Below are 16980 nucleotides of genomic sequence, written 5' to 3'. Positions count from 1 at the left end.
GGCATACAAAACACATGAATGTCAAAATGCAATTTATAGGACCTAATACACTGCAAATGAAAGAAATTTTTCAGTTTTATCCCTCCATTTTAAAAAAATCTTCAGAGAGATAGCTAATACCTGAACATACTTGAACTTAGTATTTTCTCAGTTCTTTGATGCAGATGATTATACCTAAAGGCACACATACTGATCTGAGATTCAATTTACACCATCGGCAAAAGCTAGTAAACAGTACAGACTCATACATTAAATACTCTACTGCAATATTTCCTTTTCTTAAAAGTAAAAATTTAAAGATACAAGTAGACCCTTCCCACCCACCACTTTTCCCAAATGAGATGTAAAATGGAAGCCCAGCGCTTTAATGGAAAGCTAGAGGTGGCACATAGAACCTGAGATTGCATACACCCCAACAGGACAGCGTGGACCAAAATCGTCAAAGGCTGCTCAGAGCTCCAGAGAGCACCTGCTTCTGAACAAGGCCAAGCTCCAAAGTCACAGAACCATCCCCGCTGTAAGGGCTGCCCTGGGGACAGTGGGACCAACAGCACAGGCTTCCAGGGTTAGGAGAGCAGAGTGAGTGTGGACCTGCTCCCAGATCACTGCGACCCAGGTGTTCAGCACAAAGGAACATTCAGGAACCGGTGCGCTTTGCCTCCAGAGAGAGCTGTGGAGTCCAGCACGTCAGCGTAGGGGCGTAAGATCTCAGGGGCGTAAGCAGTGATGCAACTCCTCTCTAGGGCCATGTCACCCTCACTGCCACCTCTGCTAAAGCAGGGGTCACCCTCTCTTCCCTCTGCTCACCCCCTCAGGCTCCACTCCCTCAGATTAAATGTACTAGTCCCACTGCTACCAGAGGAGCCTGACCGTCCTTAACTTCTCGTTCAGGAATCAATTTCCAAGTCATTGCTCTCAGTTGTGGGATACCATTTAAAAAAAAAAAAAAAAAAGCTGTGCTAATGGTTTTATCAACTTTAAAGACACCCACGTAAATCTATGGTTTTTCAAGTCTGTACTACTATAAACGTTTCGCTCTTTCCTTCTTATTATCCCTTCTTTCCTTCTTATTACCCCTTCTTCTTACAATTCAGAGCAGAAGTTTCTCATTATTTCTAGGCCAAACTTTTTGGAACAGAGTGCACAAGACCTTGACTTAAGAGTACTTAAAGTACAAAATAACAATAATGAGATATTTTAAAAGTATCTTAGATAATCCATCTCATTTGAGCAAGTAAGCTTTGGTCCTGAAGAACAGTACCTTGTTTTGACAGCTGTAGCAAAGAGTTGTAAATATCGTGGCAGTCTCTTTCTCTGGGAACAATGAAATGCACAGTCCGGAAGTTCTTGCACTGGATCACAAGAGGGCATCCAGAAGTCGTGAGAGCTAGTTTCTCCACCAAGGCAATATGGTGGTGCAGTATCTACAGCATGAGAAAACGTTTGACCATCATTATAAACAAGCACTAAGTACCTTACTCGCTTCCCAGAGTGCGTAAATGTTAGAAACGCCCTCTTCAAATAAAGTCTCAGAGGTTATACGCTACACACCCAAACTGAAACTTTTAAATGACCAAATGCCCAAGCCGGAAACACACCCTGATACTTCCCCATCACTGCACATGTTCCACACACCATCAGACCCCGAGAACGGCATCTCCTAAATACCTCTGCACCATCTCCTTCTCTCCATCTCCACTGTCACGGCCCTAGTTGCAATGCCCCCACTGTTTCCCACCTGAATTACTGTAAAGAGCCTCCCGAATGCTCTCTCCACACCTACTCTTGACCCTCTCTAAGCCATTTTCTACAAGGCAGAGGAGTGACCATTAAAAAACAATTAAATAGTTATCATATGATCCAGCAATCCCACTCTTAGGCATATACCCAGAAAAGATGAAACCACTAATTCAAAAAGGTAACACGCACCCCAATGTTCACCGCAGCACTATTTACAATAGCCAGGTCATGGAAGCAACCTAAATGCCCATCGACAGACGAGTGGACAAAGAAGATGTGGTACATATATACAATGGAATATTACCCAGCCATAAAAAGAATGAAGTAATGTCATTTGCAGCAACATGGACGGACCTAGAGATTATCGTACTAAGCAAAGTAAGTCACAAAGAGAAAGACAAATATATCACATATCACTTATATGTAGAATCTAAAATATGATACAAATCAACATATCTACAAAACAGAAACAGACTCACAGACATAGAGAACAGACCTGTGGTTGCCAAGGGGGAGGGGGAAGGGGAGGGAAGGAGTGGGAGCTTGGGGTTAGCAGATGCAAACTATTACATACAGGATGGATAAACAACAAGGTCCTACTGCATGGCACAGTGAACTATATTCAATATCCTGTGATAAACCATAATGGAAAAAGAATATGAAAAGAATATATATGTGTGTAACTGAGTCACTTTGCTGTAAAGCAGAAATTAATACAACATTGTAAATCAATAATACTTGAGGCTAGGGAAGTGGGAAATAACATGACTAGATGGCTTTTTTAATTGCTTTTCTAAAATTTTATTTATAAAAATAAAATAAAAAGCAATAAAAAAAAAGCCACCTAGGGGTGGGATAGGGAGGGTGGGAGGGAGACGCAAGAGGGGGGAGATATGGGGATATATGTATACATATAGCTGATTCACTTTGTTATACAGCAGAAACTAACACACCACTGTAAAGCAATTATACTCCAATAAAGATGTTCAAAAAAAGAAAAGTAAATAAATAAACAATAAAAAAGCCACCTAGTCATGTTATTTCCCGCTTCCCTAGCCTCATTTCAGGTCCCTTGCCACATCCCTAAGTTCTGGTGACAACAGCCTTCTTTTGGCTCTTCCAATGCACCAAGCTCCTTTACACAGCACTGCGGTGCTCCTACCTCTTCACCCAGGAACTTCTAGTGTTATTTCTGGCCTTTGCTTAAAATTCATCACCGAGAAAGAATGCCACTCCACAATGACATCACTGTCTTATTAAAATAGGAGGGCAGGTGTGAACACGTGACTTTGAAAATTTTCTGGTTGAGACAAATACCCAACGATTACAATTTTTTGTGCATATTCAAAATAAAACATGAGCTAGACCATGTCCAATAATATAATTACAGTAAACAGCACAGCAGAGGTCTTCCTTACCCAGGTTTCTTTCTGATGAGAGTCTATAAACAGCAGATGTGTGGCCGTGAGATACAGGGTTCCTGTTAACGACTTGTTGCTCGTACTGAATCGGTCAAGCAATTTCACTTGCTCAACCTGAAAAAGAGAAAGGTGTTATTTCTCATTTCAAAAGTCGTATAAATTCTTTTTCTGTTATCCCAGCATTTAAATGTACATTTTCTCCTTCTGTTCAAAAACATAAGTTTATTTAATATTGAAAGTTAAATTGCACATATCTTGGGGAACATATAAACCACCAACAATATAAGTATTATTAATATTTACAGTTACAAATATAACCAATAGAGAAGAACTCTGTAAAAAAGGTAACATAAATATGGAAGGGAATGGGCTTCCCTGGTGCCGCAGTGCTTAAGAATCCGCCTGCCAATGCAGGGGACATGGGTTTGAGCTCTGGTCTGGGAAGATCCCACATGCCGCGGAGCAACTAAGCTTGTGCGCTACAACTACTGAGCCTGTGCTCTAGAGCCCTCAAGCCACAACTACTGAGCCCGCACGCCTAGAGCCCATGCCCTGCAACAAGAGAAGCCACCGCAATGAGAAGCCCGCGCACCACAACGAAGAGTAGACCCCGCTCGCCGCAACTAGAGAAAGCCTGTATGCAGCAATGAAGACCCAATGCAGCCAAAAATAAAATAAATAAGTAAATGAATTTATTTAAAAAAGAAATATGGAAGGGAACAGCAAGGATATGGTATAAACAAGCATAAACGTTTTTTGTATCCAAGAATCAATATCTTTTATTAAAAGCTGGCAAGTCAAGAAATAAATAAGGTTATTATCTAGAGTTAGGAAACTAAAATACCAGAAAAAAATCAATCAGGAAACAGTTAATAGGTTGCAGCCTACAACTTACTCTGCTCACGTCTGCACCCAGGATACTGCTCTGTGTCCAGCCCTGTGCTTTTACTCACCCCGTCCGCCCTGCCAACAGTCTCTCCTGCTCAGCTAAGTGAGAGGCATTCTTCAGGGCTCACTGATGTCCTGTCTTTTAACAGGAAGGCTTCTCAGTTAATTAATTAATTACTAATGTCAGCTTTGTATTTCTTCCTGGCTCTGCACTCCCTGGCATAGATTATGTTACATGTTGCTCCCTCACCCTCTACAGCTGACGCAGTGAAGTACATAGTACATCTTTATTGATAGTACATACACAGACACACACGAACACACACACACACACACACACACACACACGGGTGCCACTGGAGAGAGGGTTAGAGTTGGCCAAGAATTTGCAGGAGACCACTGTTTTGAACAGACAGTATTTATTACTATTCATTCGTATGGGGGGGGAGTAAAATAACCATTACCAACTTAAAAACATTAATCCACAGCTATAGCAGCAGGTTGTAGACAGTTCTTTAAATCGTGTGTTTTCAAAACCACATAGCTAACCATTATCTCATTAATTCTATGCCTTTACCTCATATATATTTTCTTTTCTCTTACTAAACCTGAAGGAAAAAATGCCCCCACTATGATTTCCAAAATAATCAGTAATTACCATTTAAAAGACTAATCAGGGACTGCCCTGGTGGCGCAGTGGTTAAGAATCCACTTGCCAAGGCAGGGGAAACGGGTTCGATCCCTGGTCCGGGAAGATCCCACATAACGCGGAGCAACTGAGCCCACGCACCACAACTACTGAGCTTGCACTCTAGAGCCCACGAGCCACAACTACTGAGCCCACGTGCCACAACTACTGAAGCCTGCGTGCCTAGAGCCCGTGCTCCGCAACAAGAGAAGCCACCGCAATGAGAAGCCCGCGCACCGCAATGCAGAGTAGCCCCTGCTCACCGCAACTAGAGAAAGCCTGCACACAGCAATGAAGGCCCAATGCAGCTAAAAATAAATAATAAATAAATTTAAAAGAAAGAAATATAAAAAAATAAAAGGCTAATCAGCTCCTCCTCCAAGATATTCAATGCCATAGTTTTTTTTTAACTTATAACAGTATCCATTCAAATAAGTTAAAATTTAAATGTAAAAAAATATCTGGTTTTGATACAAAACTTTACTGCATGGGTACGGCAATGAATTGAGTTTTAACACCTTCCTCTGGAAACTTAGAGACATGATCTAACAATGTATTCTAGCTCCAGTCCGAGAGCTGATTTGAGAGACAAAAACTGTCAGATCGTCACACACTGTCCTTTAAGACAACAGGAAAACGTCCTTCTTATAAACCTGAATGAAGACTGGAAATCAGCATCTATTTCATTGCTCAGGACCATTTCTTCCTTAAATAAAAATGTAACTTTATTATACCACATACTTCTCATCAAAACTTAAACACTGTTAAAACAATGGGATCAACTACTGTTGCCTCGTTAACTGTATGAGGTTCGGCTGCAAGGAAAGTCTGGCCAACCAACAGCGACCCCAGAAATATTTATCTCACCTGTCTTATTTCCTGCAGCAATTAAAACAAAGTGTTAACGGCTCTAGAGAAAAGAGAACTGATGAATATATATGGAGATAAAGGTTATCATAAGGTATCAACTTTACTCAAGCAAACAACCTGTGCCAACGTCACTATGCTGCACTTCAGATACCCCCAGAGAAGAGAAAAAAGTGTACTGACATGTAGTTTACAAAGGCGGGCCGGCATGGGGCGGCGGGCTGATTTTATTACCATTGAATTCAACAGTAAGTTTGTTTTTTACAAAAAAGTCCACATGAAGGGTTTGAATCTGTGGATTTTAAAAAGATCATAAATATTTCTTGTTTCCTCCAATCACAAGGCTTAAATAATAATTTCTCTACAAGGCACAAAACCGTGTACACACGATTCTCTACATGCAAGACAATCACACCCTCTTCATCTGGATCTTGACCCTCTCTTGCCCACCCCCTACTTGCTACTACTACTCTTCAGGGCTCCACTCTCTATAGGCAATCTCAACCACTGTCACTGTTGTAGTCTGTATGTTAGCGACTCCCAAAACCGAATGTCCAGCTCTGCTCTCTCCTGAGTTCACACTGTCTGCTGCACACACAACAATAAGAGTTCCTGACGTAGTGCTGAGGTCGTATCATATGCTCAGTACGACAATAAGTGTTTAAATGAACATACGTGACTTTTTTTAATGTTCACAAGCCCGTGCGGTAAGTACTATTACTATCCCCATGGAAACTGAGAGGTAGGTTAGGGAAATGTGCTAGCGTCAGCTGGGGAGTGGAACAGCCCAGTCTTAACCCTACATCAGAGGTCTGATTCCCGCCGCTCTATTCTGCTCTACTTGGACATCTTAAGGGGCATGTTAAGCAAACTGAGAACGAAACGGATTTCCCCTGACCTCTCACAAATATGTTCCTAATGCTGTATTTCTGGACTGAGTTAATGGTACTCCATCCTCACCCACGCTAGAAACCTCAGATCCATCCTATGACTTCCTGACCCCTAACATTCAGTGAATCACAACGTCTACCAATTTTATGGCCTGAATATACATATATATATATGTATACACACACACACACACACACATATATATATATATTTTTTTGGCTGTGCCGTGCGTCATGAGGAATCTTAGTTCTTAGTTCCCCAACCAGGGATCGAGCCTGCACTCCGAGTGGAAGCGAGGAGTCCTAACCACTGGACCACCAGGGACGTCCCATGGTCTAAATATGTTTAAATTCTGCTCCATCCACCATTTTTCAAGTGTTCCCACAGTATAATGAAAGTGTCTGTTCAAGGGTCCATCTCTCCCACCAAGGCTGTAACATGTCCCAGGGCAAGGACTGTCTCTTATTTGTGTCTGAATACCTAATGGCTAGCATAGCACCAGACACAGTAAATGTTTGTGGAACTAGGGCGAACTGCCACAGAGAAATTCCCCACAGGGAGAAACAGAAGGTGCCCGAAATTTACCAGTGGTCTCTTGCTGAAGTCATCAAGGCATTTATTAAATAGAGTTCTTTATAACATTATACTGTTCCTCACTTCTCTCTGCCACCTTTTCCCTACAAAGTAGGTGAACGGTAGACACCCATTCAGTAACTTATGAACAAATCTAAAGTATACAAATGACTAACAGAGTGTACAATTACAGTTCAGTTCCTTTTTTTTAAATAAAAGTGTGGACTCTCAGCCCCCTACCCCACTCCTCATTTCTTCCTCTAGGGCTGTACAATATTCCATGCTTCTTTCTGGCTGGGTGTCTAGCGAGATTGGAAATTCAGGTTGATAATACTCTTCCTAACGCTTTAAGCCTATTTCTTGATTTCTCCTAATTTCTACATCCAAAATTTTCTGAAATTCCCTTGGTTAGAGCTTTAATTTGGGTTAAACATACAAGTTTCAAAGCCTAGCTGTTCATCTGATTCATCTCCGAAACTTTACAAAAGTACAAATCCCACCTCCCACCTCCCACCACAGAATCGTCTCAGGACACGGAGACCAAGAATCTGTATTTTTAAGAAACTCACCAGATTGTTCTCGTGCACCTGATACTCCTTCTAATGTTAACTCCAAATGAATCACTCTTGCTCTTAACTCACATTAGGCTCTGTTCCTTCTCTATCTTTGCACTCTCTCCCCAAACAGTTAAGGCTCCGGCTTGCCTCATCCTCCCACTTGTTAAAAGAGCTTCTTACAACTTTAGCCATTTAAAATATACCACTGCGTTCCGTGTGCACGCACACACCCCACACACGTCTTTGAAGAACCTGGGAAGAAGATGCACATAAATATACAGAAAGAGAGTTTGCTAATTCGCCCAAAAATATGGGCGAATCAGCTGGAGGTCAATCTGTCTGGGTTTCATTTTCTTTATCTGTAGAATGAGGACAATAATCTCAACCTCAAGGGCTGCAGAAAGGCTGGATAACACATGTCAGGTACTTTACCCCAAGTCTGCTTGACAGATAGTAAGCAATAAAGTGCTCAAATAGATGTTTAACAAATTACTATTGTTAGTAAGCTGATAAGCTAAGTCGAGCCCTGACGCTCCTCTGTATTAAACTACTGCCCAGTGAAGTTCAAACAGAGAAAGGAAGGAAGAGGTACATGGACTTCAAAAGCAAACGCACTATTCTAATGTGCTCTATGGGCAGAAAAATCTATGCTTTCCTAATGTAAGTGTCAAAAGCAAAGATCAACAAAATTTTCTTGACTAATCCAGAGAAAACACAGAATTCTCAATACAGGAGGAAAAATGTAAAAGGGGAGCCATAATATTTTACCTGATGAAAAAGTAACACCTGTAAAGGTAGAGAAACTGCAGCAGGTAAAGGGACACGAGTGGAGGATTGTGGGCACGGCAGTCTGTGCTCAGATGGGGGTTTTAAGAAGATCTTTCCAATGGCAACATGGAGAGAACGCTGCGTTGGGAAGAGTCTGCTAGTGCAGTGGGCAGGCGAGAGGCTGCTGAAATAACCTAGGGGTGCCTGGGAGAGACGTGACACGGGCCTGGAGGATAAAGAAGCCCACCTGGGGGCAATAACTGATGTGAGAAGTAAAGGAGGAGAAACGGGCTTCTTGAGATGTTAGCTTGTCACTGGTGGCCATTTGCTAGGACAGAGGATCAAAGGGAATGTAAGTGTGAGGGAAAGAGAGTGTATCTCAACTATAACAATCTGAGGATTATTCATGACCTTAGTAAATGGAGGACTATACTCAGATCAAGGCCACATAACAGAAAATCATGACATTTCTCCTTCCATATGGCAACCTCTATGTGGATGTGACAGATAATAAATCTGAAATTATTCAAAAACATTTATTTACTACTTAAAGGTCTGGAGAATATAGAAGATCTTCTGATCTTCTATATTCTGAGAAACACAGATTATTCTGTTCTTGGCTGAAAATCCTAAGATAAATATTAAAAACACAGAAATCGGATCTTTTTCTTTGCTAAAACCATCAGCATACAAATTTCCAACCACAGACTTAGCCAGTTTCTCAACACCAACTGCTGCTTCTTATTTCCCCCCTTCACCGAGGAACTGAAAGTACTTTACAGATGTCGCTACAGATTTTTCCCAGTGTTTTCCTGGAAGTGTTCTCAGTCAGATATTTAGGCAGCACGTGTCTCTCTCCCCCCTCCCCTCCCCACCCTCTCTCTGTCATCACTAGCCCTGAGGAAATGCCAGCACATCACTTTATGGGCCATTTAGGGGAACTGTGGCCAACTCTGGGCCTGCAATAAAAGGTGGCCTAATGGTGTCTACGGCAAGTTCACATTTCAGCTGACTACAAGGCTGGAAATGAAAAGCACAGGGAGTCACACATACACGGAATCACATTCTGAAAATGCAAGACACCCATCTGCCCCTAAGAGGGATAAGCGGGCCTCTGGGACAGAAGGGACCAATGGCCTCCCCCAAGGTTCTGTGACCGCCAGCTGTATGTACCCACTCTGCAGCTACAGGCCGAGGCCAGTGAAGCAGGAAACGCCCTGTCAAGGCCTCTCTGGCTCCGCGTGGTCCCTCCTGACAGCCAGGCCTCCACCTGGGACTCCTGTAATCATTATTCCACACTCAGAGCACTGACACCGTGCCAGGAATTAGCTCTCAGAAAGAAAGAGCGCCAGGAGGGATAGACTAGGAGTTCGGGATTAACATGTACACACTACTATATATAAAACAGATAGGCAACAAGGACCTACTGTACGGCACACGACACTGTACTCAACATTTTATAATAATCTATAAGGGGAAAGGATCTGAAAAAGAATACATATATATATATTATATACACATACGTATAACTGAATCACTGTGCTGTACACCTGAAACTAAACAACGCTGTAAATCAACCATACTCCAATTTAAATAAATAAATGAAAATAATAAAATTTTAAAAAAAGAAAGGGCGTCACGTTGCCTTTGTGAAGTGGAAGGTAAGCATCAAAAAGGCAGAGGCTTTTGACCTTTTTTCTGGCCACGTATTCCCCAGCACCGACGACACAGTCTGGCTGCATAAATCACCACACGGAACAGACCAGAAACCCAGGGGCACTTTCCAGCCCCGGCCTACTCTGCGCTCCTGCAGCACTGGACGGGCTGCACTCGGGGGTCACCAGCTCTGGAAGGGCGTCCCTAGCCACCTCTTTCCAGCTGTCCTCTCCCAGGCCCGGCCCAGCACCCTCTACAGGATTTTACCACCATCCACCATGGTATACATCTGACTCATTACTTTGTTGATTGTTTCGTCTTCCCCAGCTAGAAAATGAGTTTTCGAAGGGCAGGGATTTTTGTGGTTGATTCAGCGCCATTTCCTCAGTACCCAGAACAGTGCCTGGCCCTGGGAAAAGGAAGGAGCAGAGGCGGGAGCAGGGGGGCAGGGGGAAGCAAAGAAGGAAACGAGAACCAGCAGGGCTGTGCCTGCCCGCCTGGGACTCTCCTCTCCCCTCTGTCCCTAACACTCCTTCCCTGGCCCCTTGATGAGTATCCCCAGGGCTCGGCCTTCACACTCTTCTCCAGTCTCCGCATGCTCTCCCGGCATAAACGCACCCTCAACGGAAGATCTCAGTGATCCCCTAAACGCCCACCACTCGCGAGCCTACATCTCCGGGGCACACCTTCTCCCTGACTCCAGACCCTCGTGATCAGCCACCTGCTAGACACAGGGCTCGTCCATCCCTCCCTTCCCTGCCTGCTCACACCGACCCACCTCCCTCCTCTCATCTCCTGACCTGACGCAGGGGAGTGTGGCAGCTAAGAGAACAGCACAGACCTGGCTTCAAGTTCCCAGCTCCACCTCTTCCTTGGTGGAGCCAGCTGTTTGAGCCGGGACAGGCTATTTCATTTGATCTCTGCAAGAGTCACTTTCCCCAGTTGCGTAAGGGGATAATACCAGTGGCAGTCAACGTAGCACTCTGCGTGGGGAGCACTCAGGTGCTCCTGAAAACGTGCTGGCTCTTATTTCAAAGACAAAATATCACCGGTCTCCTTGTTCTTGATCCATTCTTAGTTTTGCACACCCTCGCTCTCCATGACACGTAACATATATGTACACACACACGTACGACTGATCTCACACTCCAACGACAAAAAGGGGGAGCAAGCCAAGAGCAAACTGAGCGTTACTGTTGAAATAACTCCATTTGAGTCCCAAAGGGGTCAGATTTTCATGGGACAGTCCATGCTTTAACCAGCTCTAGGAAGCAGTCTTTCATACACGGATAGCTGAGGAAAACATCCTTCCATTCCATTCCGTGAAGTTCCACTCACATTAGAACAATACCATCGGCATCAACACATGATGTCAGCCGAAGCACCGGAGCCTGGCGGGGAAAGGAGGAAGACACACAGCTCCCATTGTTTCTTGGCAAGACTCTCTCCTATGGCAAAGTTGGAGCTCAAAGTGAGAGGCAGCAGCTACACTGCTGATACATATAGCCTGGAAATGCACTTTCAAAATTGCCAATTCAGACTTGACATCTTTATTGACGCTGTACAGTTGTAAACCAAATGTGACCCAAACACGATGATACATCTGTTCCTGAATTTTAGAACTATAAAGCCACTTAATTAGTAGTCAACTAAAATACTTTATCTGATATATCTCTGGTTAGTAAGCAATAATTTTTAAAAGTGACTAAAATCAGTACAAAAAAACAACAGCATATAAATATGATTTACTTATGTCAAGAAGAGGTTTGGGGAAGGAAAAGCTCTTAGAATTATTATTAAGATTCCTGAATTAATATTAATACATTTGAACAAAACAGACTGAAAGCAGAGAGATGATGGAAAGGTCATTATGTAGACTATGGAGTTAGACAAACCTCTACCCTCTCATGAGCTAAGTGGGCACTCAAGCCGATTTCCTCATCTGTAAATGGAGATAATGTCCCAACTGGCAGCGTCAAGAAATTAGTGATAATTCTGTACAAATTAACATATTTGTGAACTGTAAACACTGTGAAATCATACTGTCGAGTTGGCTATACTGATATACAGTTGCTCAATAAATGGCAATCATTACTTTAAAAATACAGTGGTCTGAACAACACAGAACAAGTCACTAGTTACACAGCACTACTTACAGTCAATTCTTGATCGTGACTAAACTACACAGAGTTCAAAACAGCTAAATAAACTGAAAGAAATTCGTTTCTAGTTTTCAAATGCAATTACTTTTGCAGCAAATTAACTGTCCAGGTGAAGGCTATGCATAATAGAAACAAAAAGTTGGCTATGTTCAAATCAATCTTTTAATAAGTTATAATTTAGGAGAATATTATAGTCTACACAACAATTCTCAGAATGCATTGTGAGGGCCATGCCTGCCCTGCTCACTGCTGTGTGCCTGTACAGTGTCTGTAAAGTGCCTTACACATAACAGGTACCTAGTAAATATTTGTTTAATTGCAGTCTACATACAGCCACTTAAGAGAGCAGGAGTGGTCTAATGCTAGAAAAATAACCCAGAGTAATAAAGGAGCACAGTAGAAAATTAATCTTAATACGAAATTAGTCAGAAATCTTTTAGTCCTTAAAAAACATCATAAAAAGACCTTACTAAACCACCAGCATGGGCCCACTGTGAAAGGGTAAGACTAAATCAGAAAACTAAAGAGAAGTCCATCAACTGGCAGTTACAGAGGAACATCAGGCCAAATGAAAGTCACCAGAAAGAATCGTAAGGGAATAAGGGAGGGCTGCTATGACTATAGAAATAAAAACAAAGATATATACTCATCATAAATTTCAGATGGAAAGACTTAAAATAAGCCAAGGGAGCCTAAAGATTTTCTAACATTCTGTTCCCTCTTACCAATCCCGAGGAATGGGATTTGTTCTGATTAAATTCAGCTCACTTTTACTGTTTTCCTATTACATGTTCTGCACTGTAGCAAGCACGATGAAAGGTGCAAAGATGGGGTTTAATTTGGCACAGAAGGAAGCCACGCGCATACAGCTCCTATCTGTGTGCACAGATAGTACAAAGACATCTGGAACCTGGGAACCAGGACCAGACCCTGATCTGATGCCTACTCTAGTCCGCTGCACCTTCTACTAGTTCGGTTATTTACTTAATCACCCTTCTATCTTCAAACTTTAAGCGGCAGCAACTTGAATTCTAGAGTTACTTTACTTTTCTGCTCTTAAAGGCACAAAAAGAAAATTTTTAAATGGGGTTACTTTTTAGCATCTTTAATTTTATTAGATATAGTACGTGCCATGTTAAAAAAAGTTTTAATATAAATCCATGTCCATCTTAAAAAAGTTTGTGAAACATCTGAATGACATAGATCTCACGTCTTCCCTGGAACAAATGAAGAAGACGGATGTCTGCTCTTTCCCTAAATGAGCTATAACTTGAGGATGGGCAGCAACTGACCGATGGTTTCCGCAAAACCCGGAGAATCAAGGTTCACAGTGGTCCTCGTCCCGATTCTGTTAGGCTCTGCGCGGAGCTTAAAAACATGCTATTCAGTTCTGACCTCGACTTGTTTCCTGCCCTCTCAAAGTGGAAGCTGAACTTCAACGTTGTCGGTAAAGTAACTTGGCAATATTTTGAGGTCACTTCCGTCCGTGTTCACAGTTGTACCAGAATCATAAGAATATGTTTGTTCTCAGAGTAAATGCACACAAAACTGAAAATCACACACAAAACTGAAGCACGGGATTTAATCAGCTCAGCTGGAGAGCATTTCCATCAGCCGTCCTCCGTAACTCGTCTGCCCAGCTGACTTGCCACTAAAAACACCCAAGTGTGAAACGGAGCCGGAAACCCCAAAACCCCAGGGAAGTGAGGTGGAGCCCAGCGCCGGTCCCAGCTCCCCCGACGCCTGCACCGAGCATCCGTGACCCGGGACCGCAGGACCCGAGCAGGGGAGGTGCACAGGCGCCCAGGTGTGTTCCGGGCTACCAGGCCGCAGCAGCCCCGACTCCGCCCAGGAAGCCGCAGCGCTGGGGGTCGGCCGCCGGCCCTACGGAACGGACCCCAGACCCTCCGCACCCAACTCCGGACCAGAACCCCGCCTCACGCCCGCCCAGGCCGCCCCGCGTCCCCGGCCCGTCCGCCGGCCAACCGCGTCCCGCCGCCCACGCCAGTCAAACCGCCCAGCGGCGAGCGGCCCTCCGCGCGCCCACCTTGGTTGTACGGATGTGCTCCATCCCGAAGACGCGTCCGCCGGCGGCCGCAGCACCTGCGCACCATAGAGCGGATATCCCGGGCCGCGGCGCCCCTGACCCGGCAGGCACCACCTCCAGCCGGCCGCGCCCACCGCGCACGCGCAGCTCGCTCGTCGTCTCCTGGAAACACTTCCGCAAACCGGGGCCGCTGAGAGGGCGCTGCGCGGTGGGCAGAGCGGTGGCGGCGCTGAGAGAGCGGCTACGGTATCGCCTGGGGCCGCCGTGAGAACCACAGCGTCTCCTATCGGTGGAGGTCTTCCAATCCCCGAGAGTGCGCGGTCCTCTCCTGGGAAACTGGCCAGCAATTCTCCCCCGTGGACAGGGTCGTGTGGACGTGCTGTGAGAGGAGAATTCGGTGGGTGAGGGCGAGACAGGGTGACACCAAATTTCAGTACTTCGTCTTTTGTCTGAGCTGCAGTTCTTCTCACAAGAATCTACTCTAAGGAAATAATCAGATGTATTTATTGTAGCCTTATTTGAATCCATCACAATCTCCAATATTATGGGATTGTTATGTAAAGTGTGGTATGTCCATACACTGTTGATATCAGCATACCTTAAAAATTATGTGAGTAGGGACTTCCCTGGTGGCGCACTGGTTAAGAATCCGCCTGCCAGTGCACGGGACACGGGTTTGAGCCCTGGTGCGGGAAGATCCCACATGCCGTGGAGCAACTACTGAGCCTGCGTGCCACAACTACTGCAGCCACGTGCCTAGAGCCTGTGCTCCGCAACAAGAGAAGCCACCACAGTGAGAAGCCTGTGCACCACAACGAAGAGCAACCCCCGCTCGCTGCAACTAGAGAAAGCCCGCGCACAGCAACAAAGACCCAACACAGCCAAAAATTAATTAATTATTTATTTAAAAATTATGTGACTAAAAGTAAAAGCTGAACAAACTGAAAAATCAGCAACTTTATTTAGATCTATGAGAGAACTGAGGTCACAGGGCAAACCACTGACCCCCAAATTAGAGAGAGAGAGAGAGACAGACAGACAGGCAAGTACAGAGAACAACACCTTATGGGAGCAGAAACCCACCAGCAGCAACCTCCCTGGGAACCAGTGCCGGGCAGGTCGTTTCACCCAGCACATAGTGTCCGACTATCCAGGAGACAAGACATACTAAAAGGCAAAAACACAGTTTGAAGGGAAAGAGCAAGCCTCAAAACCAGACTCAGCTATGGCCTAGATGTTAAAATTATCAGACTGGGAATTGAAAACAATTAGGATTCATAGGCTAAGGGCTCTGCTGGGTAAAGTAGACAGAATGCAAGAACACACAGGCAATGTGGGCAGAGAGATGGAGATTCTAAGAAAGAACCAAGAAGAAATGCTACAGGTAAAAAGAACTACGACAGAAATGAAGAATGCCTTCGATAGGCTTATGAGTAGAACACATGTGACGCAGGAAAGACTCTCTGAGCTTGAGGATACCTCTATAGAAGCCTCCGAATCTGAAAAAGAGAAAGGAAAAAGACTGAGAAAAACAGAACAGAATGCGCAAGGATTGTGGGACAGCTACAAAAGGTGTAACATACATGTAATGGGAATATCTAAAGGGGAGGAAAGAGAGAAAGGAACAGAAACAAATATTTGAAACAATAATGACTCGAAATTTCCCCCCAATTAATGTCATACACCAAACCCTCAGAGAACACCAAGCGGGATAAATGCCAGAAAAACTACAATCATTCTCGAACCATGGAAAATCAAAGATTACAAACAGAAATCCTGAAGAAGGCAGGGGCAGGAGAAACCCTTATCTATAGAGGAGCGAGGAAAAGAATCAGATCTGACTTCTCATCCGAAAGCGTGCAAGCAAGAAGAGAGGGGAGTGAAATAAAGGGTTAACAGAGGAGTCCACCAACCTAGAATTCTGTACCCTGTGAAATGCTTACATATAAGGGAAATTAATGACAACAGTGAAACAAGGGGCGGGAGGGAGAAGCTAAGATTAGTTTATTAGAAAGTACTCACACTTCAAAAACAAGTTATGCTGTAGAGGAGCATTACATAACAAAAGTGTTGATGCTGAATTACTGAGTGAAAAATAAAGCGGCTATAGAATGGTAGGTTCAATGTGAGTGTGTTGGGTCACTTTTATTTATTTAAAATGAAATACTGGGGCTTCCCTGGGGGCGCAGTGGTTGAGAGTCCGCCTGCCGATGCAGGGGACGCGGGTTCGTGCCCCGGTCCGGGAAGATCCCACATGCCTTGGAGCGGCTGGGCCCGTGAGTCATGGCCGCTGAGCCTGCGCGTCCGGAGCCTGTGCTCCGCAACGGGAGAGACCACAGAAGTGAGAGGCCCGCGTACTGCAAAACAACAACAACAACAACAACAACAACGAAATACTTAACATTTCTAGATGGTTAGGATAACAGGTGATTTTTGTAATTCCTCTGTTTCAGCCATGCTGAAGTGATTTCAGCCTGGAGTGATCTTGCCCCCAGGGGACATTTGGGACATCTAGAGACATTTTTGGTTGTCACAACTAGGAGTGTGTATCGGGCGGTACTACTGGCATCCAGTGGGTAGAGGCTGGGTCTGCTGCTGAGCACTTTAAAATACACCAGACACACCCCGCACCCAACCACCCACCAAAGAATTATCCAGCCCAAGATCTCAGTAGTGCCGAGGCGGAGGAGCCCTGCTCTATGTTCTCCAAGTGTTCTGTCCT

At 44.4% G+C, this 16980-nt stretch overlaps 1 protein-coding gene across 6 annotated transcripts in view; it reads right to left on the bottom strand.

Annotated features, from left to right (window-relative positions):
* MTMR6 (myotubularin related protein 6) overlaps window positions 1-14631 on the bottom strand; it is a 28662-nt gene extending 14031 nt beyond the window's left edge. For 3 of the 6 annotated variants that reach the window (XM_049701309.1, XM_004281785.4, XM_049701310.1), the window contains exons 1-3: window positions 14259-14631; window positions 3159-3275; window positions 1262-1424 (exon numbers count right to left, since the gene is read on the bottom strand). In XM_049701309.1, coding sequence (XP_049557266.1) covers window positions 1262-1424; window positions 3159-3275; window positions 14259-14282 — 304 coding nt within the window. In that variant the 5' untranslated portion in view covers window positions 14283-14631. The remainder of the gene's footprint in view (window positions 1-1261; window positions 1425-3158; window positions 3276-14258) is intronic. The other 3 variants (XM_049701306.1, XM_049701308.1, XM_049701307.1) reach the window with 2 other exon arrangements.
* Between the last annotated feature and the right edge of the window lie 2349 nt (window positions 14632-16980).

This window comes from Orcinus orca, chromosome 18, assembly GCF_937001465.1.
Source record: "Orcinus orca chromosome 18, mOrcOrc1.1, whole genome shotgun sequence".
NCBI classification, from domain to species: Eukaryota; Metazoa; Chordata; class Mammalia; order Artiodactyla; family Delphinidae; genus Orcinus; species Orcinus orca.
Note: the sequence above shows the minus strand (reverse complement) of the source record. Positions and strands in the feature narration are given on the sequence as shown.